The sequence below is a fragment of the Myxocyprinus asiaticus genome, chromosome 45 (genome assembly GCF_019703515.2).
Source record: "Myxocyprinus asiaticus isolate MX2 ecotype Aquarium Trade chromosome 45, UBuf_Myxa_2, whole genome shotgun sequence".
NCBI classification, from domain to species: domain Eukaryota; kingdom Metazoa; phylum Chordata; class Actinopteri; order Cypriniformes; family Catostomidae; genus Myxocyprinus; species Myxocyprinus asiaticus.
In genome coordinates this window covers 15,928,512-15,951,489 of record NC_059388.1, presented here as the reverse complement: position 1 = coordinate 15,951,489, position 22,978 = coordinate 15,928,512, and the positions used below count along the sequence as shown (strand labels likewise).

Below are 22,978 nucleotides of genomic sequence, written 5' to 3'. Positions count from 1 at the left end.
AAATACGTAATCCCGTTACATGTAGCCCGTTACTCCCCAACCCTGTCCATTTTATATTCCATACATATTTAAAAGTATGGATGGAAATAGAAAACGGACTATATTGTGTGCACCCTATGTATTTTTATGGTTATTAGAGTATCGCTTCGTTCCTCTTGCGTCATCTGTATTAAAATCAAATGCAGTCAAGTCTCTCGTGCGCTGCGCGTGAGGAGCGCTGTTTGAATGGCGCGCGAAGGTGTTGCTGACGTGTGTTCCAAAACTCACACTTATGGGGCTCCAATTCAGTAAGGATGCTGCTATAGAAGACCCATAGACATGTATCTCTGCTGGGAATATGCAAGGGAGTGTCTCTGCCATCAACTTCTGTCCTTTCTAAAACCTCACCACGGTTTATCAAATTTTCCCGAGAGAAACGCTTCCTCCCTTTCTCTCACTCTGCATTTTTCCACATCTTTTGTTAAACAGTGCGGGTGGCACGGTAAAACTCTCTTCTGTTTAAACGAAACTCCTAGAAAGATCAAAATTCAGACCTGTTCTAAGAAATAGATGACGTTATTTGAAAGGGTGCCCAAAATCCTTAATGAGTAACTTAGCAAGAGGAGAAGGCAAATGCTGCCCCAGCTGTTTCCTGTTGAAAATGTCTCTGTAATGTAGATATCATAAATGTGAGGGATTTTCTCTCCAAATCCGTCTCCTGTTCGCTAAATCTCACTTCTCTACAACGAGCCTGCGCAATGGAACAAAGTCGGAATATTGAGATGTGACATTGCCCGCATCTCATCCTCTTTCTCGCTTTTTAATGACTTCAAACAAGTTCGTTTTTGCTAGGCTTTTGCAGGAGACCCATGGGGATGTCTAGCGGTCATTTCTTCCAGGGGCATTGGTGTGATGTCTTTAAGGTAACCTAACCTATTTCCTTTGAAACCGAATAGGCGCCTTGGACTGACAATTACTGATTTCTCACTGATGTGATAGCCTATAATATGCAAACAAAAAACAGGGATTTAAAAACAAAACAAAAACAAAGGTAATAGAGTATGCACCAAATTTTAAATGTGATAAATCCTTCAGTATTTCAGATGTGTCAATCCAAATCAGCATCTTAAGACGCACGTTGGTAATTTGACATTTTAAGACTGTGCTAAAAACTATTTGACAGAAATGATCTGGCAGCTATATTTTGTCAAACTTTTGAGACTTTCAAGGAATACGAGTGATTGCATGATGTGCATGGTGAGTCATATCTTGATGCACCAGGGAGTTCATTTGCGCAGTGCACAAGTGTTGAAGTCACCAACTTGTATGTTTCACGACCCTTAAAAGTAAATACTGCTGACTCGACATGAATTCGGGCTTGGACTATAACATACATTTTCATTTTCGAGAGTGATGTTTACCCCCAGAGGGGTTTTATGCCGAATACTTGAGATGCGTGGTTGAATGCATTGCGCAAGTGTCCGGTTATATTCTCTTTATTATGTAAAGTGCTTCCTCTTTGGGTTTGGCGACTTTTCAGCATTCCAGTTCCACCTCACAGATCTGTATGTGAACCACAGTGCTCATATCCAAGACATCCAAATCTGCAAGGTTTACAAAAGCGTTATTCTTTTGCCGGGCACTGAGTGAGGCGAGAAATAAGCGCGCGCTGGAGGCAGTTCGAGAACATTATTTTTTCGACTTGAAATAACACGCTTCTTTATTTTTAGTGAGATTGGGTGCGGACAGAGGTAGGATACTGACCTCTGAGAAGTCACCGAGAAAACTGTGTTTAACAGGAATAAAGCGGTTTGTCTGACTGCTAACGCTCGCGCGCTCGCCGTCACTATTCATAAAACGCACATGTGCAACCTCAATGTATAGACAGGTGCATTGAACTTTTTTTGCTTGCACATGTATTGCTCTGTTGTCAGATCATCAATAAGAGACTCGGAGATGCTTAAATGTTAACCTACAAATGTGCTTCATGTGGTAACTTCTAAATTAGGCTACCTGGATTGATGCAAATCAAAATTCACGGAAACAACCTAAATAGATTATGTTGCTTCAACAAAACTAATCTTAAAGGTTAGATCAAGCTGCATATGGTAGGCTACTAATTTCAGGCACTACTTTTTACAGTGCAACCTAAATATTCAGGCACCTGTCTCTGGGTTTTATATGGAAACGCCTGGGAGTTCCGTAGCAGATGTTACAAACACAAATTATAGTATCTGTGTTGCAAAAAGAAAGAAAGAAAGAAAGAAAAGCTAAATAAAACCAGGACTTTTTAAAAGCACATCATCCTCAGTGTTGCTCAGTAGGTCAGTGCATTAACTGTAGGCTAATCTCTCTCTCTCTCTCTCTCTCTCTCTCTCTCTCTCTCTCTCTCTCTCTCTCTCTCTCTCTCTCTCTCTCTCTCTCTCTCTCTCTCGGATGCAGTGTACCATGCGTTGTCTCTCGTGCACCCACGCCCTCTCGCTGGTGCTGTGCGTCCTCGCGTTGACTCCCGCGACACTGGAGGCGGGGCCAGAGACGCTGTGCGGGGCGGAGCTAGTTGACACTCTGCAGTTTGTGTGTGGAGACAGGGGCTTTTATTTCAGTAAGTGCACATTTTATTTATTCATCAAGTACTGCTCCCTCTCTTTCACTCTCTCTCCCCCCCCCCCCTCTCTCCCCCTCTCCCCAAGCACTAATGCGCCACTCATAAATAAGAAAGGGATCAGTTTTCATGTATTCCTGTCCAATTTTCCAAAATATTCTCTCCTTTCTTCACATTTTCACTAGTTTTGCTTCATTTGCCTCAGTTATCAGATAGAGTGTTAAATATGTTAACATTATACAACTATTTCTGTTTTACACAATAGAGGATGCCATTCATAAATCATAACATTAAATAAATAAATGACCCTATTTACTTTTAAAATGCACATTCCTGGTCTTATTGCAACACCTGGCTCCATTGTGGTATGTAAGAGGCCACTTTTCACAATTCAATCTGTTCCCAATGGCACCACCCTTATATTTTTCTAATTGAATATCCCCTGAAAAAATGCTATAGACTGATACTTAAAGGGATAGTTCACCCAAAAATGAAAATTCTCTCATAATTTACTCACCCTTATGCCATCTCAGATGTGTCTTTCTTCTGCTGAACACAAACAGAGATTTTTAGAAGAATATTTCAGCTCTGTTTGTCCATAAAATACAAGTGAATGGGTACCAAAATTTTGAAAGTCCAAAGATCAGATAAAGGCAGCATAAATGTAATCCGTATGACTCCAGTGTTTAAATCCATATCTTCAGAAGCAATATGATAGGTGTGGGTGAGAAACAGATCAATATTTAAGTCATTTTGTGCTATAAATCTCCACTTTCACATCTGAAAGTCACATATGGTGCTTTAGTTTCACTTTCACATCTGAAAGTGAAAGTGGAGATTTATAGTAAAAAATGACTTAAAAATGATTTGTTTCTTACACACACCTATCATATTGCTTTTGAAGATATGGATTTAACCACTGGAATAATATGGATTACTTTTTTGCTGCTTTTTGGACCTTCAGATTTTTGGCCACTATTTACTTGCATTGTATGGACCAAAAGAGCTGAGATATTCTTCTAAAACACTTTGTTTGTGTTCAGCTGAAGAAAGAAAGTCATTCACATCTGAGATGGCATTAGGGTGAGCAAATGAGGAGAGAATTTTCATTTTTTGGGTGAACTATCCCTTTAACATTCAGAGTAGATCAGCAAGCAGCTTTGCCACCAAAAATGAGGTTGGTGGAATTTGGCGGAGAATTGGAGAATAAGAGGGCAAATGAATGTAGTGCACATCTTTTTTCCAACAGAGAAGGGGGAATTACCCAAAGAAAACCACTTTGAATCCTACACTTAAATCTCCCATTTTCCATGGGCCAGCAGAGTTGCTGAGTCTTGGGATGTCCCAGTCAGCTTTAGGCAGAGAGATACAGGAGTTCTAGAATTTGATGGAACTTTCTTTTACACTTTTCAGTCTTTGAGTATGTGATATCTGCATTGTACCTATCTTGATCAAGCAATTGGTTGAGGTGTAATCTTTATTATTCAATGTTGATGTGTTTGACAGTGTCATATCTTTTGCTTACTACTAATTAATACTAATAACAATGTAAATGTGGCACACTCTTTCTTGAGTGGAAAAACATCTCTAATTGGCTTTCACTTTTCTTACCCTTATATAATCTAAAACCTGTATTTATTTATTTTTTAATTTTTTTATATATATTCTGAGGAACACAAAAGTAGATATTTAGCAGAATGTTCACACAGTTCTTTTCCATTTCACGATAGTGGATGGTGATTTATACTGTCAAGCTCCAAAAAGGACTTAAAGCTCATTATATAAGTAGTCCATACAACTTAATGTTGCAAATATACAATGTTATATTGCAAATTTTCTAATGCCATACAATAGCTTTGAGTGTCAAAAGACTTGGACTATGGACCTTATTCACAGTAGCACCATCATTCATTTTTGAAGGGAATGACATCGAGGCTGTGAGGAATAGAATTAGTCTCTTCAGTGGGTTTTACTGTTGTGTATAGTGTTTTGGATCGTTCCATTGAAAAAACATTGAAAAACAGAAAAGCTTTACCAAAAATTTCAGTAGACAATTTTTTTTGGAAAATTAGATGTGATCTAGGAGCTTTAAACAGCTTTTTACAGTGCATGCCATTGAAGAGACTGTAAAGGCCCCGATATACTTCCTACAAAATCGAAGAACAAATGGGTGTGAGGTCATTTAGAACAAAATCTGACCAAAAAAGAGTGTGTTTTTGAGTTAGTTTCGGTGGTTTGTAACAGTTCGCCTGGGCAAACTTTTAGGAAACTTTTTTACCAGCGGCTAAACACCTTACTGCCATTGGTCCATGTCATCAGTAGGTGTGATCTGAAGCTCCACCTACCTTGAGGCTGACAGCTAATTCTGTTTATGTTGTCAGTCAGTAAAGATCAGTCAATATTAGGCTTGGGATCGATGCCTTTTTCACACTTCATTAATCGGAAGATTTTCCTGATGTTTGTCGATATATATCGGGATTTTTTTCAGATATAAATAGGGCTGCTCGTTGCACAATAGTCTTTATCTTCTCACAAAATATTCTGAACACAACTTTGGTAAAGTGTAAGCAGCAGGGTAAATGAAAGGGGGTTGCACACTGAACACGTCTGGCGGACGACATGGCGCATTCTAAAACTCAAAACAATTATTTTCTATGAAGGTACGCACACACCGCCAACGCTCAGCGTCAAAATCTGAAGTGCCATGGTGTGCAGTATTCCATTAAATTCAACACAAATCATTATCAAAGGACAAAGATTATTTACTCTAGCCATCACTGGATGATATATTGTATATATGTATCTTTCATATAGCATACACAATGTATTTTCAGTTACAAGTATGACTTTTTGTGGTTTGGCAGCTTGAATGAAAGACCTATTCAAGCCAACATTCAGAGAAATTGCATAATAAACATCACCATTTCTAATCATTCAGTTTGTGCAGTTACACCAGTTTCATACACTAACCTGCAAACTCATCAATGTCACTTTGTTCATTCTTGAAGAAGTACAAAAACCTTCGTAACTTTGGACTGCCATCTGCTGCACCGCATCAGCTCATCCTCTGTGTGTAATACAGAGGACCGGCTTCAGTAAATGTCATATCACCCACTAGTGGTCTCCCAATGCTATTACGCCAGATTGTTAAACAAAGGCCAACTGAGTGAATGGAAAGCACACAAATTAGGCTTCTAATTTAAATGTTGGCTAATTTTAATATATCGATGCCTCAAATATATATCGATAAAATAACATGCCGATCAGTAATCAATATTTTATGACATCTCTAGGCAACATGACGTGTAGAGTTATTAGCAAGCTGGTGCTGTTACGATCTTTTGCGTAGAGACATTTTCCAAAACCATGTCATGCGATTATTTTGTATTTGTTTAATTATTCTACAAAAGGAATCAAATCTACTCAAATACTCTCAAGTGCCCATTCACTCATAAAGTCAATGATAACACATTTTCATGTCATATTAGTTAAGGTTTTACATGTAGTCTTGAGCATGTCCTCATATTTAAATTTACTTCTAAACACCTCCCTCAGCAGTATCGCAGGTGTCTGAATGTTCACAAACAGTATACCGTTGCTCGGCTGTTTCGAACTTCTTTTTACCCCTGAATGAATAATGAAGAAGAACTTCTCCTGAAGTATATCAGGGCCTTTAGTCTATCCCTCACAGCCTTGTTTTCATTCACGTCAAATATCTAATTCGCGTTACTGTGAATAAAGCCTATAGAGCCTAGAATGTATAGACCATTTTTATAGTGCTTTTTTGGATCTTGATATCCATAAATCCCCATCCACTTATTTAGAAAATAAGGAGCTTGGACATTCTGTCAAATATCTCTATTTGTGTTCCACAGAAGAAGAAAAAAAAATGTTATAACGGATAACAGAATCCTAATTTCTGCTTGAACTATCCCTTAAAGGCCAGGCAGCTGGATAGCTCAAGTTGTATTTTGTGCAATGTCCACTTAGTCGTAACCCAATTCCATTTGGCCCAGAGAAAAAGTCTGTAATCTTAGACTATTGCAGTTTTTCATAAAAATCAATTGCTCCATATAACTACATGACATTTTATTTCAGTGATCAGTTAAGGAGATCAGTTACATCACATTGTGTGACTCTGCTGTTTTCATGCTTGTACATATATTGTTATGTGCTTAAATAACCCGGTGAGATATTTATGATGTGAAAATGGTTCGAGGAAGTATAAGAGTCTCTGGCCACTGACTTATGATTTTTTTTGACAAGTGGATAAAACCCACCGATTCTAACATTTTATTCCCTTACTTTAAAAGTGAGGCAAAATTGAACTTCAAGTTAGAGTTGACATGTGAAGTTTCCAGTCAACAACATTTGAGCTTTTAGTGGTCACAAAAGGAGCTGGCTGGATCATTTATGGCTGTCAATGGCCATGTGTTTGTTTTGTCAGTACAGAGCCCAAAATAAATAGGTTTATGCTAATCTGAACTTTCCGTGAATTCATTGCATCATCATGACAGATTCAGTGAATAGCAAATAGTCAATTTTATACAGATCTCTTGATGTTAGTAGATATAAAAAACTTGTGTGAACATAAAGATGCATGAACCAAACTAAAACTAAGATTTGGTTGTCATTCTGTCAGTCAAAAATTCCATTCTGTTTTAAAGGAATAATTCACCCAGAAATGAAAATGTTCTCATCATATACTCACCCCCATGACGCTTCAAAGCCGTATTACTTTCTTTCATCTGTGGATTAAAGAAAAAGAAAAAAACTTTTTTTCACCATATAATAAAATAAACAGTTTCTCCAGGCTGTCAAGCTCCAAAAGGGATGAAAACCCCCCAAAACAAAAGCACAGTAAAAGTAGCCGATACGACATATTCACTCTCAAATCACTGATGTTGTTTCAAACCGTGGAACATAAAAGGAGATGTCAAGCAGAATGACAGTCTGTCATCATTTTCTTTCAATATACAGAAAAATGATGTTATGAAAGTGAATGATGAGTAAGACTGTAACTCTGCTTAACATTTCCTTTTGTGTCCCACTGAAGAAAGTCATATGGGTTTGAAACAGCCCGAGGGTGAGTAAATGATGAGAAAATTTTCATTTTTGGCTGAACTACCCCTTTGAGCTTGGCATCCCATGTAAGCAGCATTCTGACTGGTGTCCACGGTGTAGTCAGTTTTTCCAATTATTAGCCTGACCTAGAAATCCTTAGTTGTCTCTAAAACGTCTCAGCAGTGGCTCATCCCAGATTGTCTTCAGTTCTAAGGGGTTACTGGAGAGGAGCGGAACTCCGAAATGAGTGACGATACAGACCATGAGGCAAAGCTGGACTACTTTTAGACACACTGTGGGCACACCGATTCTGCTTATAAAGAGGGGCACCTAGTGGCCAAGAGTGTTTGCGTAGGGAACATAGTCTTTCCTTTGTTTAGTCTTTTTGCAGCAGTGCACCCCTGACTTCTGCCAACAACCTGAGCGTGCACCTCCGATGATGCATTCCCATTCTCCAGACACAAACACAGAGAATGGGGAAGTTTTGGCAGAGCAGGAGAGAAGAGGGACTTCTGTTTTGCTATAAATTCAGAATTTATACAGAAGTGTGTGCAGACAAGGAGCTGCTCCAACAGATTTAGAAGAATCTACTATGGTCTGGCACCCCGGGATAGCGAGTGAACCTCTGCTACACTACAGTTTTATGTTGCCTCATTTAGAATTATGAGCAACTCCTCATTCTGTTTCCGATTCTAGTTCCACTTAAAGGAATATTCTGGGTTCAATACAAGTTAAGCTCAATCGACAGGATTTGTGGCATAATGTTGATTACCACAAAAATTAATTTAGACTCGTCCCTCGACTTTTCTTTAAAAAAAGCAAAAATCGAGGTTACAGTGAGGCATTGGCAACACAGTTGTAAAATTTTATATAACTCCAGCCTAAAGTATAGATAAAACAGTAATAGTTTTTGGTTCTATTTGAGATGGACATAACCAAATAAATGACTCATGATCAAATGATTATCTTAAGCACCACTCTAACCAATTCCAACCAATAATACAACAATGACTGATTTGTGAGACTTTTGATCAGTTCATTAAAAAAACTACGTCGGACTACACTGGTTGCGCTGTAAGTTTGTTGTTGTGTTCAACCAGTAAGAGCAATGCAGTTGAAAGTGTGTTGTCTATTTATTGTCTTTGTATAATTTCTTGGCACCCAGTCTTTCTATCTCATCACATTCAATTCATACTGCAAACTCACATCTCAGCAAAAAAATAATTTATTTTGTAGTGGCGCTGTAGATTTAGTGGTAACATAGCAGCTGAACAGCAGTGCAGAAAACACAACAAGGGGCCATTCACACTGAAAAAAAAACAAAACCTAAACACAACACAATGACTATAACAGAATAGGGGCAGTGGTGGCTCAGCAGTTAAGGCTCTGGGTTACTGATCAGAAGATTGGGGGTTCAAGCCCCAGCACTGCCAAGATGCCACTGTTGGGCCCTTGAGCAAGGCCCTTAACCCTATCTGGTCTAGGGGCGCTGTATCATGGCTGACCCCCAGCTTAGCTGGGATATGTGAAAAAAAGAATTTGACTGCAAATGTGTGATAAATTAATTAAATAAAATTAGAATGCAGCTGTCTCAAGACATATTTTTTAAAAGTTGAAGATCTTTTTAACTTGGCACAGCATCTAAAAAACACAGCACTCCTGCACAAGATGCTGAAAAACAGTGAGACACGGCACAGTGATCAAAGACATCCATCTAGCACATATTTATATAGAAAAACAGCACAGATGGACGCAAAAATGCATTCAGTGGGAACGGCCCCTGATAGTATTTCAGCACAGAGTTCTGTCTGCATCAGTGGGACATTGCAAGCTTTCACAGACTGTTAACAGAACCAAACATTATGAAAATCATTGTGTTCTTGTTGTTTTTAATACGACATTCACATTTTCAACCTTCTGTGACACTTTAATGGAATTTTAAATAAATGAATGACACAAGAATTGCTGGTTCAGTAGCAAAGACGAAAGGCAAAAAATCGTCAAAATGAATGGAAGTAACGTTTCATAAACATCACTGATAGGACTACTTTTCACAGTTTTGTTTGTCTAGTTTCATTATGTTTGAAGCAGCTGGAGAAGAGAACATATCAACAGCTCAAACACATAATCTTGGCTCTTGTCCTAGAGCAGTACAGGATTATGGGGGATTACAGGAGGATCAGGATGCCCCCTCCCGCCCTGTTGTTCTGCTGGACATGAGCACATTGCAGAAGGCACTGGGCATTCTGTGAAGGCCTCATGCGTGCAACACTTCCCTACTGAGAGGAAGGTGATTGTTTCCCACAAGGCATGAAATAAAAAGCTTTGAAAAGCTTTTCTGAATGCAAAGCTAAAATCTATCTGGCAATACAATGCCTTTCAATGCAAGCAAAACTTTCCTTGGCTGTTGAGAACTTTTATTCTATGGATAGGGAGGATGGTCGATCAGTTGTTCATTGTCCAAATTGATTAATGAGGTCAAATAGATGTCAAATAAAAGACCTAAACATCCAAAAATAAACAATACTGTCGGATTTCAAATTGCCTGCTATGAGCATAAAATAATGTTCCTGTTATACGCATATATGTATAACGGTAGCCAGCTGGTAGGTAGCTGTGCAGTGTGTAAACCTCACTCCCCTCAAGAGGCGCACTAGTGACTGACACTAGAGGCTGTAGCCTTTAGCCTCATCATTAGCGCACCCACCTCCCATGCCAGAGACACTGGTTCAAATCCTGCTCAGAGTGGGTTGTGCAGGACTGGTTACAGTGGTGCCGTGACCCAAATGGGAGTGAGGTTAAGGGGGGTGAGTGTAACGGTAGCCAGCTGGTAGGTAGTTGTGCAGTATGTGTAAACTTCACTCCCCTGGCCTCAAGAGGCACATTAGAGGCTGTAGCCTTTAGCCTCCTCATTAACGTACCCACCTCCAATGCCAGAGACCCTGGTTTGAATCCCGCTCAGAGCAGGTCGAGCAGGACCGGTTACATATGCATGTATGTATCTGTTGTTTAGTGATAAGTATAATATATATATATTGTATTATGTAACTGGCTAATAATATTATGTATACACTGGCAGTCAAAAGTTTGGAAAAATGTACAGATTTTGCTGTTTCGGAAGGAAATTGGTGCTTTAATTCACCAAAGTGGTATTCAACTGATCACAAAGTATAGTCAGGACATTACTGATGTAAAAAACAGCACCATCACTATTTGAAAAAAGTCATTTTTGATCAAATCTAGACAGGCCCCATTTCCAGCAGCCATCACTCCAACACCTTATCCTTGAGTAGTCATGTTAAATTGCAAATTTGGCACTAGAAAATCACTTGCCATCATATCAAACACTGCTGAAAGATATTTGGTTCATTAAATGAAGTTTAATATTGTCTTTGCGTTTGTTTTTGAGTTGCCACAGTATGTAATAGACTGGCAAGTCTTAAGGTCAATATTAGGACAAAAATGGTAAAAAAGAAACAGCTTTCCCTAGAAACTCATCAGTCAATCATTGTTTTGAGGAATGAAGGCTATACAATGCTTGAAATTGCCAAAAAACTGAAGATTTCATACAAAGGTGTACACTACAGTCTTCAAAGACAAGGGACAACTGGCTCTAACAAGGACAGAAAGAGATGTGGAAGGCCAGATATACAACTAAACAAGAGGATAAGTACATCAGAGTCTCTAGTTTGAGAAATAGATGCCTCACATGTCCTCAGCTGACAGCTTCATTGAATTCTACCCGCTCAACACCAGTTTCATGTACAACAGTAAAGAGAAGACTCAGGGGTGCAGGCCTTATGGGAAGAATTGCAAAGAAAAAGCCACTTTTGAAATAGAAAAACAAAAACAAAAAGTTAGAGTGGACAAAGAAACACAGACATTGGACAACAAATAATTGGAAAAGAGTGTTATGGATCTTAACCCCATTGAGATTTTGTGGGATCAGCTAGACTGTAAGGTGCGTGAGAAGTGCCCGACAAGACAGCCACATCTATAGCAAGTGCTACAGGAAGTGTGGGGTGAAATGTCACCTGAGTATCTGGACAAACTGACAGCTAGAATGCCAAGGATCTGCAAAGCTGTCATTGCTGCACGTGGAGGATTTTTTGATGAGACCTCTGTTCTGAAAAGTTCTGAAAATGTTTTTCAAATTGTAATAGTAATTTTTCACATTATATATATAAGATATTTGGCCTATTTATTTATTTGTCTGTCTGTTTCAATTCAAAATGAATTTGTTGCAATCTGTGCTATTTTTTAATCGTTAGGGTTAGGTTTGTTACATTCTGCTGTGCTCCATACATCTGTTCAAGAATGCACCCTGTGTAAATGCCCCTTTAGAAACATGTCTGATTAGGGTCACAAACTAAAAATATGTTGTTGTTTTTTTGCACATTCTTACTTTTTATACCACAAAGATTAACTGTTCCTACTGTCTGTCTCATTGGGCTCCCCCTCAGACCACTATAGGCTCCCGAGTGAGATCACTAATGCCAGTAAGTGTCATCATCTTATTGTGTAGCAAATAGTGCCAGAAAGAGCCAAGAGGCAAAGAAAAATAAATAAAAATAAAATAAAATAAAATAAAATAAAATAAAATAAAATAAAATAAAATAAAAATACAATAAAAAAAAATTGGGAAGGAAACTTCATCTTGCTATAACCTCTTTGTGGTACCATTGATAAAGAGGCAGTTTCCAGGACTATAGCATCTTTCATAGTCACCAGTGAACAATACATTTCCTGACACTCCACAGGCAGTGTATGACACCGGCTCCAAGTACTCACTGTTCTTTAATAACAAGTGTATGACTGTAAAAGTCAGCTTCCTCAGAGGAGCAATCAGATCCTTTACAGCAGTGTTCCTCAGAGGAATGTACGCTTTGTGATGCAACTGTTTAGCTAAAAGGGTATTGATTTTCAGATTCAGATTCAACTTATTCTCATTGTGTAGTGTACGCATACAGAGACAATGAAATGCAGTGTAAATGCTGGTTCACAAGCTAGACCAGTACCAAACCACCTGGACCCCTTTTCAGTGAGGTAAGCATCAGAATAAGCAATCTTAATCTGTATAAAGGAGACGAGGAAGTGATTTGCTCAGGTTTCAAAGCTCTCTCACTATGTTATGAATGGGTTTTATGGTTTTATTGGTCTGCTGAGTTGATAGCTAATATATCCCTATCTCATAAAGCATTAATCTTAAATGCATGACTTAATCTGTGGACAATTAATATGGATGATGAAAATCACAAACAAAAGAGTGTTACTAATCTGCTCCCCATAATGACAAAAACAAGAAAATTAAAACAGATTTTTATGTTTGTTCATGACTGATCCCACAATAACACCTTATTTTAGGATTAACAACTATGACCTCTTCAAAATCTGCACTTAAAAGCCCATTTAAACTGATTACACTGCATTATAAGAACTTCTCTTATTGTTTATTGCACCTGTTTTATGAAGGGTCATATAAGCTATTTTGAGCAGATGTTAATTTGGTAGGCTTTTGTTTAGAAAGGGATTAGTTAATTTTCCAGAAAACTATTTTACTAACTTGTGACAATGCGATTGATTGATTTACCACAAGATAACTCTTGTTTTTCTTTATCACTGTCTCTCGCTGTCCTTTTTGTACAGTACATACAAATATAAGAAAAACCTTCATTCATATGGGACATTTTTATTTTTCAAGTTGACTTTGTAGACTTTGAACACAAAGAGCATCTCTTGCCAGTGACATCTTGTAACTGTGAGAGCCTGTGTGTTTAAATAATAATCTGGGTAATAAATAATCAGGTACTTGCTAATATGACTATTACTGTTGCTCATTCATAGTGTTAGGTTTGTTCTAAACCCTTCATGGGAACAATACCTCAATTTGTGCTGATTGTTGAGGAGACTTGCGCTAGCACTTTTCTAAGTGATCTGACTCCCACTTGGCAAATGGTCAAAAAGGGGACCCAAGCCATATCTAGGGACCAGAATAGGATAGAAACTTGGGCTCTTTTGACTTGGGCCAGTAAGTAACCACCTAGCAACCACCCAGGCCACTCTGTCCACCGCGTAATGGTCTTAAACCCCCTCAGAACACCCTTGCAACCACATAGAAAAGTCCTAAAAACCACACACAAGACCTTCAACATGATCACACAGGAAATTGACATGCTGCGTCCAAAAGTTAATGTACCCTGAAATCAACCCCATTCAGCCCAATTACTGACAAACGGCATGACCATTCAGACATTTTTGCATCAATTCAAGTGTGAATACATCTTCTAGAGCTACTGCATTGCTCGAGCAACCTCTGAGACATGGGTTCTTGTCCTGTGCAAACCAGGAAGTAATCGTGTTCACAAAAAATGATTAGCTTGATTTGGAGGTTGCATTTTCACTCTAAAATTACATTTTTACTCAACTGATGGTTAGGTTTAGGGTTGGGGTTTAGGTAGGGAGTAGAGTTAATAAAATATGCATTCTTGTTGACTGCATTATATCATTTACAACAAAAAATAAAATCACACATGCCCATATGTTCAACAACACATCCAGTTTCAGGCACTGGGGGCAGTAATTAGATTTTATGCAGCAAAACGTTCGACCTACTGTTGCTGAATTCACAGTGTGATCAGTCTAAAACCTTAAGGGGGTCACACATTGGACATGTCTGGCAGATGAAACGGCACATTCTAAAATTCAAAACAATTGTTTTCTATGAATATATGCACACCGCCTAGCAATGACTCTTGAGGTTGCTCAAAATTCTGCAACTTTTAATTAAATTCAACCCTAATCATTATCAAAGGACATGGCAGATTTGGCAACTTCAATTAAACCTATTCAATGCTACATATAGAGAAATTTCATAATATATTATGGCATTTCAAATCATCCGTGTTTGCACAGTTGCACCTGTTTCATACACTAGCCTTCAAACTCTTCAACGTCACTTTGTAAATTAAAACCTTTGTAATTTTTTTGCAATATGGTGACTAGATTCACAACTTTGGACTGCCACCTGTCCTGCACTGACGCCACCTATGTGCAATACCTGTGCCTTGTCCTAGCCACGATGCGGCGTGGTGCTTCTCATCCAGTGTGCAGCAGGCTTTAGCATTAGTCTAAAAAGTGTGCAAACACCATTCCACCACTACAGATTCCAACATAAAACTCTCCGGATGCTTACGGCTCAGTCATACTGGTTGAAGATAACAGCTTCCTCTAGATCTCTCAGAACTGCTCTGCACCCAAGAGTTATGCAGTGTACAGGGATGTACCTTTGTCAGAATTAGAGCCCCTCTCTTTCCGAAACAACACTGTCAGAGTGCAGCAAGTGCAAAGCAGAAGTTAATGTATTTTGTCAGCGCTGGCAGCCCTGCGAGCCAAGAGCTATTAACTCTGAAAGGGAAAGGCATTTCCTCCTTGTAAATGCCATATTAAATTATTATTATTATTTCATTTGGTTACAGGGAAAAGCCTATTGGAGCTATATTGCCCTAGGTGAGTGGTGACTTGTAAAATGGAGAGTGGGATATTTTTTAAGGCCACCATGAGATTGGGGACAGGGCAAAAGAAACACTATGTTACTCAGGTGTCTATAGACTACCTTCAACATAAAACTTTGGTGCTACAGAGCTCACGTCTTGGCCTGGACAACCCAAATCTTGAATTATACGTTTAAGTAGCCTAACCCTGTCATTAAACATAATGTCTGAGACATAATAATGCATTGACCTCATTGACAGCACACAAAATGTATTCCCATGAGGCCTTTCTATGTTTACATTTTTTTCACATTGGGTAATTATCACCTAGTTCTGATGCAACAATAACAGGATTAGTTCATCATGGTCTTCTGGAGATTTGGTTCTTCTCAGCAGTGCTGAGATCTCCAGGGCCGGACTGGATTGTCAGGTGCAATTTGCAAAGCAGGGGAGTTTGCTCTGTAGGTTGATTTGACCCCATAGGGGCCGGACTTGGCGTCCCAAACCATTGGACTAGTTTAAAGATATCAAGTTTGAAACTGCAAAACGTGATATTCTCAACTTTTGGGTGAGTGTGACCTCCATTTAACTGGGGAGCTTGCCAAAAAGGGTCTGCTCTGTGCAAAGTGATACCCTGTAAATTTCACACTGAAGAAATGCATGTCATTAACACGTCCATATATCTGAATAATCAGAGCCATGGTCTGGCTACTATACTGAGCTTTTCTAGCACCCATAACTGGGCGCTTAGCCACGGGTTACTACCGAAAGTTTTAGAGATTTAGCATTTTGGTGCATGACCTTACTAGCCATAATTGTTCCTCACAAGCTGGTACCATGCCAAAACTAAAATGGATAAGGTGGATAACTCATGTTGATGACAGGCTTTATTTAATGTACCTGGGGTAAAACTGAAATTGAGCTCACCATTAAAGCATAGGTCCTCCCTCACAGCAAAGATTTAGGAATGCTTTTGCCTTTTTGTATGCTTATCAGACGGTACTTGCGGTAACGAAGGCTGTGATTCATAAAAATGTCTCAGAGGTTCCTTTTATGTGCCCAACAGGCAAACCGACGGGGTATGGGCCTAGTTCGAGAAGGACGCACAACCGTGGCATCGTGGACGAATGCTGCTTTCAGAGCTGTGAACTGCGACGGCTTGAGATGTACTGTGCACCTGTGAAGTCTGGAAAAGCTCCACGATCTCTGCGAGCACAACGGCACACAGATATCCCAAAGACACCAAAGGTGGGCAATAGAAATATACAGATGGATACTCAGCTACTGCGGTCACACTGATTTTACAACAATAGAACACCCTTGTGGGGGCTACAGTGGGGTCCAAATGTCTGAGACCACATTGAAAACCTGGGATTGTTTCTTCTTCTTTTAAACCTGGCAAAGTTTTTGGATTTTTTTAAAGTGTAAAACAAATAAAAGTTAGGACATAAAATGTCAGAAGGTCAGATTTCTTTGCATCAACTGAAGCACACAAGATGCTCTTTGGAACATTCATCAAATCATGCTAGCTAATATGGATCAACATATCTTGTACAAACTTGTGGTGTCCATGTCAGCTCGAGTGCATGCCATCATGATGCAAAATGATGCAAAATGGGGACATACCAAATACTAAGAAATTCATGTCAATTTTTTTTACATTCAAGTTTTCTCTCAAATTGTTGTGCAGATGAAAAATGTGAACATTTTCACTAGTGGTCTCAGACATTTGGACCTCACTGCACATACTTGTGCAAACCTGAGGCAAATGCCATAATATTCTTAGTGGATGCAGGTTGCTACATTTTCTTATTAATTACTAATTTAGTTATTTTTATAAAGAACATATGTCTTAAAAAAATGAATTAACTGTGCTGATTTTGTTCCTCTCCAGAAACCTATAACTGGACATAGCCACTCGTCCTGTAAGGTATGTCTTCCCTCGGTCTGAAAGCGAGCCATTGACCACGTTTACATGCACTTAAGAAAACGGTTTATTTTAGGGTTTTTGCAGAAAGCGGCGCTCTGAAACGTCATTTAAATGAGATCACAGATTTACTTTTGCCGCTTAAGGGATTAAGAGAAAGCAGTTTAACACACTTAATGTGACCATGTAAATGCATAAGCGACGTTCTGATGGGTGTTTAAAGAGTGGACATGTGCGTGAACAGACTGAATAACAAACATCATGGGATGGACCCCAACAACAATTCAACACAATGGAAACAATTTAACATTTCGCAGAGTACAGTGGGAAAAGCACATACACTATAAATTATACCCATTTATACACACCGATGTAAAATATCGACTGTCCCACATGTTCGCATATATGAGCTGGTATATTGGGGGAATCCCTGAATTTTCCGTAAGAGGGAAACCCCACTATTGCAGGGCAATTCCGCTGCAAGTCACAATACAAGTTAAGGAAACAAAAACAGCAACAGCTCTGGAATATCTGGAAGTAAAGCAAAGCAATGAAGAATAAAATAGCAAAGTCTTTCTGGAATGCCATGTTTGTTATTCACACAAGTGTCACTGGGAAATTACGTTGCTGTGGAGAAGGCTGTAAAGTGTGCACCACTTATACAGTGTATCTAAATGGGAACACTGCTTTCTCGCAATAAGCCGCTTTCTGGTGTCCATGTAAACGTTGACTATGCCATTTGTGTGGATGACAATCTTATTGAGCTTGAATGCTTGAATAATAACGTGCAGTGCAGTTTCTCACATTGTGGCTGTATTAAAGGAGTAGCACAAAATTCTGTAATAATTTGCTCACCATCATATCATTCCAAACCATATGACATTCTTTCTTCTGTGCAACACAAAGGAAATAACTTTAATGTTTTTTTTTTTTTGGCTGAATTGAATACAATGGCAGTAAACTTAAAATGACAGCACTTAAAAATGTCATAAAAGTAGTTCATGCATCCAAGTCTTCGGAAATACTTACTATGACTTTGTCTAATAAATAAACCATAATTTAAGTTGTCATTCACTCGCAAATCAGCACTGAAATCCAAAATGACAGCTACGTCAATAACATAGAATCTGGATGTTATTGGCGTGTTGCCATATTGGATTTCAGCACATTTGTCTGTGCTATTTGCTATTTTGATATGACTTGAGAGTGAATAAGGACTGCATCATACAATGTGATCATGTGCCTCCAGAAGAAATTGAGTGACTGTCTACTGCCATTGTATTGAATTCAACCAATGCAATTTTCATAAAATTATTTCATTTTGTGTTCCATAGAAGAAAGTCATACAGGTTTATAACGACATTAGGGTGAGTAAATTATGACAGAATTTTTAGTTTTGGTAAAACTATGACTTACTCATTTTAGACCTGAGAGATTAACATCGGTACATTGTGCTGTGATACATTCGCAAGGAAAAAGCAACTCATCTCTCACCTCAGCTGCCCAAATGTGGGCCATCCTTTTAAGTGCTTTCAGAGTTCCTGTCTCGCAAAAGAAAACCATTAGCAAGTGAACTGCCTAAGTGGTTTTTGTGGTAGACCTGCATACGCTCTCCACAGACATATTTCTGCACCCATACGTCATGCGCTGGAAGCTGAGTCTAAGGTCACCTTAGATTTCTGCATGCTAAGTTCAGAGGGCTCACGTACCGGCCTTTCTCTTTCACTCCCTGCATGTGGTTACATTCTGAGCTTAGCTTTCGTGAATTGCACTTATTAATCTTGCTGCGGTAAAGGCTTTTCATGTATTGCTTTGACAGTTGATTTCCTCAGCATTATGAAATAACAATCCCTTCACCAAACAGCTGTGTTGTTATGGGCACAAACGGCCGATTTGTGACCCAGCACTTTTCTCCTCTCCTTTGTCAGCTTTCTCGTTTCTGTCTCCGTTACTTCTCATGATCTGAACCAACACTAGTTCAGGTTTCCCATGGTCATGGAAATTTCTATAGTTAATACACATATTTCTAGTTTTGCTTTGCTCTAAAAAATTTATTGGCTAGAAATTGCTCTTCTGTAAAGTAAAACTTGCTCACAATACAAAATGACTTTCCATTTTTGGAAGTTCATCCAAAAGTGGGAATTCTGTCATACTTTACTCACCCTCATGTTTTTCAAACCCATTTGACTGTCTTTATTTCTTTCTTATGCAGAAATCTACAAAAATAGATTTTTAAATGAATATCCAAGTCCAGTCTGTCTTTTCAATGCAATGGCAGTTGATAGTGATTCATTTTTAAACTTAAAAAAGGAGGCAAAAGTACCATAAAAGTAGCCCATGCAAAATCTGAAGGCACACGATAAGTTTTGGTAAGAAATCACCTGAAATAAGTAATTTTTCAGTGAAAATTATTCATGAACACTAAAAGTTTGTTCACAGAGACGAGAACTAATGCACCACGTCATTCGGGTTTAAAGTGACATGAGGGCGAGCAACTTTTGAGAACGTTTAATTCTGGGTGAACTATTTCTTGAATCGTTTATTTGGGTCAGTTCTTTTTCAATTAATTTATCAAAATGGTTAAAAGTCTAAATGATTCATTAGTGAATCAGTCTGAATCGAAATTATTAAAAATAATAATAATATCCATTAATTCAAAACTAATGGAAAGCTATAAAAATTCATTGATCAAAAAGGGTAGGGATTGTGCTTATTGCCTTTCTCTCATTCAATTTCAGGAGGTTCATCAGAAGAATTCGAGTCGAGGAAACACAGGGGGCAGAAACTATCGTATGTAGAGGACAGCGGAGGGACTGGTTAAGAAGGACAAATGAAATTGCTGGACAGCAGAAAACAGAGGAAGAGAGAAAGGGTGTGGCCTTACTTGGTCCTCCACGGATGTGCTCCACTGTAAAAAAAAAAAAAAATTAACAACAAGATACTGGACGAATAACCCCAATGTAAGAAAAACAAACTTGCAACTAGAGAGAAAATCTGATGATTTTATACACTGCACCATTCAATTCCAAACTGGGGGGAAAGATCTAATGGAAAAACAAACTAAATTAGCTGCTATATTAAGCCAAATGATAACTGTTCTTTTACCTCCTTGTATGAACTGTGGAACCCAGTGGATGCTGATGCTTCTTATAGTGCCATTGCCCAAATATTGACCCCTCTCAATTGTCCAATTGTCAATATTCCACTGAATTCGAATGGCAGGACAGCCACTGGAAAAGAGGTAATAGGTGACTAGAGCAGAGGTAAAGGCCTTCTCTAAAACAAGTACCCACATGAAAGCATTGAATCACTCATACATAGAATTATGAAAAAGTCAGAATCTAGTGCAAGAAGGTTGCAATAGCATTTTTTTATCTCAGTTATCAACTCAAAAGCTAATTTGATCTCAGACTTGTTAGATGTCTCATATGGTCACGTGTTACAAGCTCCACCGCTGAGAAAGGAGTTCGCAGCCAGATCGTGTTCGACAGATCATGTTGACAAGAAAGGCTGTCTAGACAGTTTATACCAGATGGAAGTCTTGCAAAACAGATGCACAGAGAGATGATTGTCTCATAGAAACAATTATATTCTTATTTGATGTAATGTGCAAGACCAGATCAAGGGAGATTATACAAACACCTTATGCAGAGGTGCTCCAAAGAGGCTGAGAGCCACTACATGGCAATTTAGGATTGATAGAACATGACCTACATCCTATTTTTGTGTGTTTGATAGCCTGGGGAGGATTTTTTTTTTTTTTTGCTTTTTTAATCATTTTAAATGCATGGTTTTCCTTCATTAAAGATGAAAAGGGAGGTGAAAGCCATTCAAATGAACAGTTATCCACATGCATATACACCAGTGTATCAGTACACACTGGAAGGACAGAGGGAAGACTAAATCAACCACAAAAACTGCTACTAATCATAACGTATACACACAAAGAAGAACATACAGTAAGTAAAGCTTATGACACTCATCTGAAACCTAACATGGCAAATGGGATACCCTACGGTGTTGTGGACTTCACGGCTGTGCGCAAAAAAGACTATGAGGCTGTAAGTCAACATCAAGTGCACCATTTGTGACAGGGCCTGAGCAAACGTTGCACACCTTTTTTGAAAATTGGTTATCATACAGGAAGATGCATCTTTTTGGCAAAAGACTGGTAAGGTGAGGCGGACTGATACTCAACAGCTTCATTAAACCCCAATCCAAGCCACTGCCACAGGGGTTGTGGAGTGTGACCTGGCTGTTTGCACATTCCCTCTGCATGGAAACCCCACTCTCTGACCCCAGCGGATCACGTCAACCCACACTGTCTACTCTGTAACTTTATACTCTACCTATATTAACCTTTGCATTCTCTAACCATAATCATATGTGATGGCATCATATAGCTGAACTATATAAAAGATCAACCCACTGTATAATGGTGCTATTTTGTAGTTTGTTACTTGCAGGGGTTGGCTGACATCAAAGATGGCTTAATGTTGGAAGTCTTCCCTTTTGCACAGCCTTGTGGCCACCATTGTAATAATATTCTCTTTTTTTATTTTTAAACTATTTCAAAAAAGGTAACTCGAGTAAGCGTGTAAAAGTATTTTTGAGAGATCTGCTAAAGCATGGAATAAGGAAAGAAAAAATGATATTGCGGACCCCTGCTGATTAATTGCTCTTTTGTTTTCTTTAAGGTTTCTAAATTATTCTCATTCTGAATCATTAATCAACCCTATGCCAAATACAGTTGTGGCCAAAACTATTGGCACCCTTGGTAAATATGAGCAAAGAAGGCTGTGAAAAAAAAATCTGCATTGTTTATCCTTTTGATCTTTCATTTAAAAAAAATAATCACAAAAATCTAACCTTTAATTGAAGTAAAACAATTGAAACAGGGGAAATATCTCATTATTAAATAAATATTTTTCTCCAAAGCATTGGCCATAATTATTGGCACCCATTTATTCAATACTTTTTGCAGCCTCCCTTTGCCAAGATAACAGCTCTGAGTCTTCTCTTATAATGCCTGATGAGGTTGGAGAACACCTGGCAAGGGATCTGAAGAGCATTCATCCATACAGAATCTCTACAGGTCCTTCAAATTCAGAGGTCCATGTTGGAGGACTCTCCTCTTCAGTTCACCCCACAAATTTTCTATGGGGTTCAGATCAGGGGACTGGGATGGCCATGGCAGAACCTTGATTTTGTGGTCAGTGAACCATTTTTGTGTTGATTGTGTTTGTTTTGGATCATTGTCCTGCTGGAAAATCCAACCAGGGCCGATTGTAAGCTTTCAGGCAGAGGCTGTCAGGCTTAGGTGTTTTATCTGTTGGTATTTGATAGAGTCTGTGATGCCATGTATCCAAACAAGATATCCAAGACCTCTGGCAGAAAAACAGCCCCACAACATTAAAGATCCAGCACCACATTTAACCTTGGGCATTGGGTACTTCATCTCTGTGTGCGCCAAACCCATCTCTGACCATAGAACCCGGTCACATTTGAAGTTCCAGTAGTGTCTGGCAAACTGAAGACGCTTGAGTTTGTTGTTGGATGACAGCAGAGGCTTTTTTCTTGAAACCCTCCCAAACAACTTGTGGTGATGTAGGTGATGTCTGATAATTTTATTTTAGATTTTCTGACCCCAAGACCCAACTCATTTCTGCAGTTTTCCAGCTGTGATCCTTGGAGATTCTTTGGCCACTTGAACCATCCTCCTCACCATGCGTGGAGACAATATAGACACATGTCCTTTTCCAGGCTGATTCTTAAGATCTCCAGTTGATTGGAACTTGTTAATTATTGCCCTGATGGTGGAAATGGGCATTTTCAATGCTTTGACTATTTTCTTATAGCCACTTACCATTTTGTGAAGCTCAACAACCTTTTGCCACATATCAGAACTGTATTCTT

At 38.8% G+C, this 22,978-nt stretch overlaps 1 protein-coding gene across 1 annotated transcript; it reads left to right on the top strand.

Moving 5' to 3' along the window:
- Positions 1–660: 660 nt before the first annotated feature.
- LOC127435475 (insulin-like growth factor I, adult form) lies at positions 661–21,846 on the top strand. The gene is made up of 5 exons (XM_051689011.1): positions 661–902; positions 2,422–2,581; positions 16,202–16,383; positions 17,030–17,065; positions 19,801–21,846. Exons 1-5 carry the CDS (start codon positions 849–851, stop codon positions 19,858–19,860), a joined length of 492 nt encoding a protein of 163 aa, XP_051544971.1. The 5' UTR covers positions 661–848; the 3' UTR covers positions 19,861–21,846.
- Positions 21,847–22,978: the final 1,132 nt, after the last annotated feature.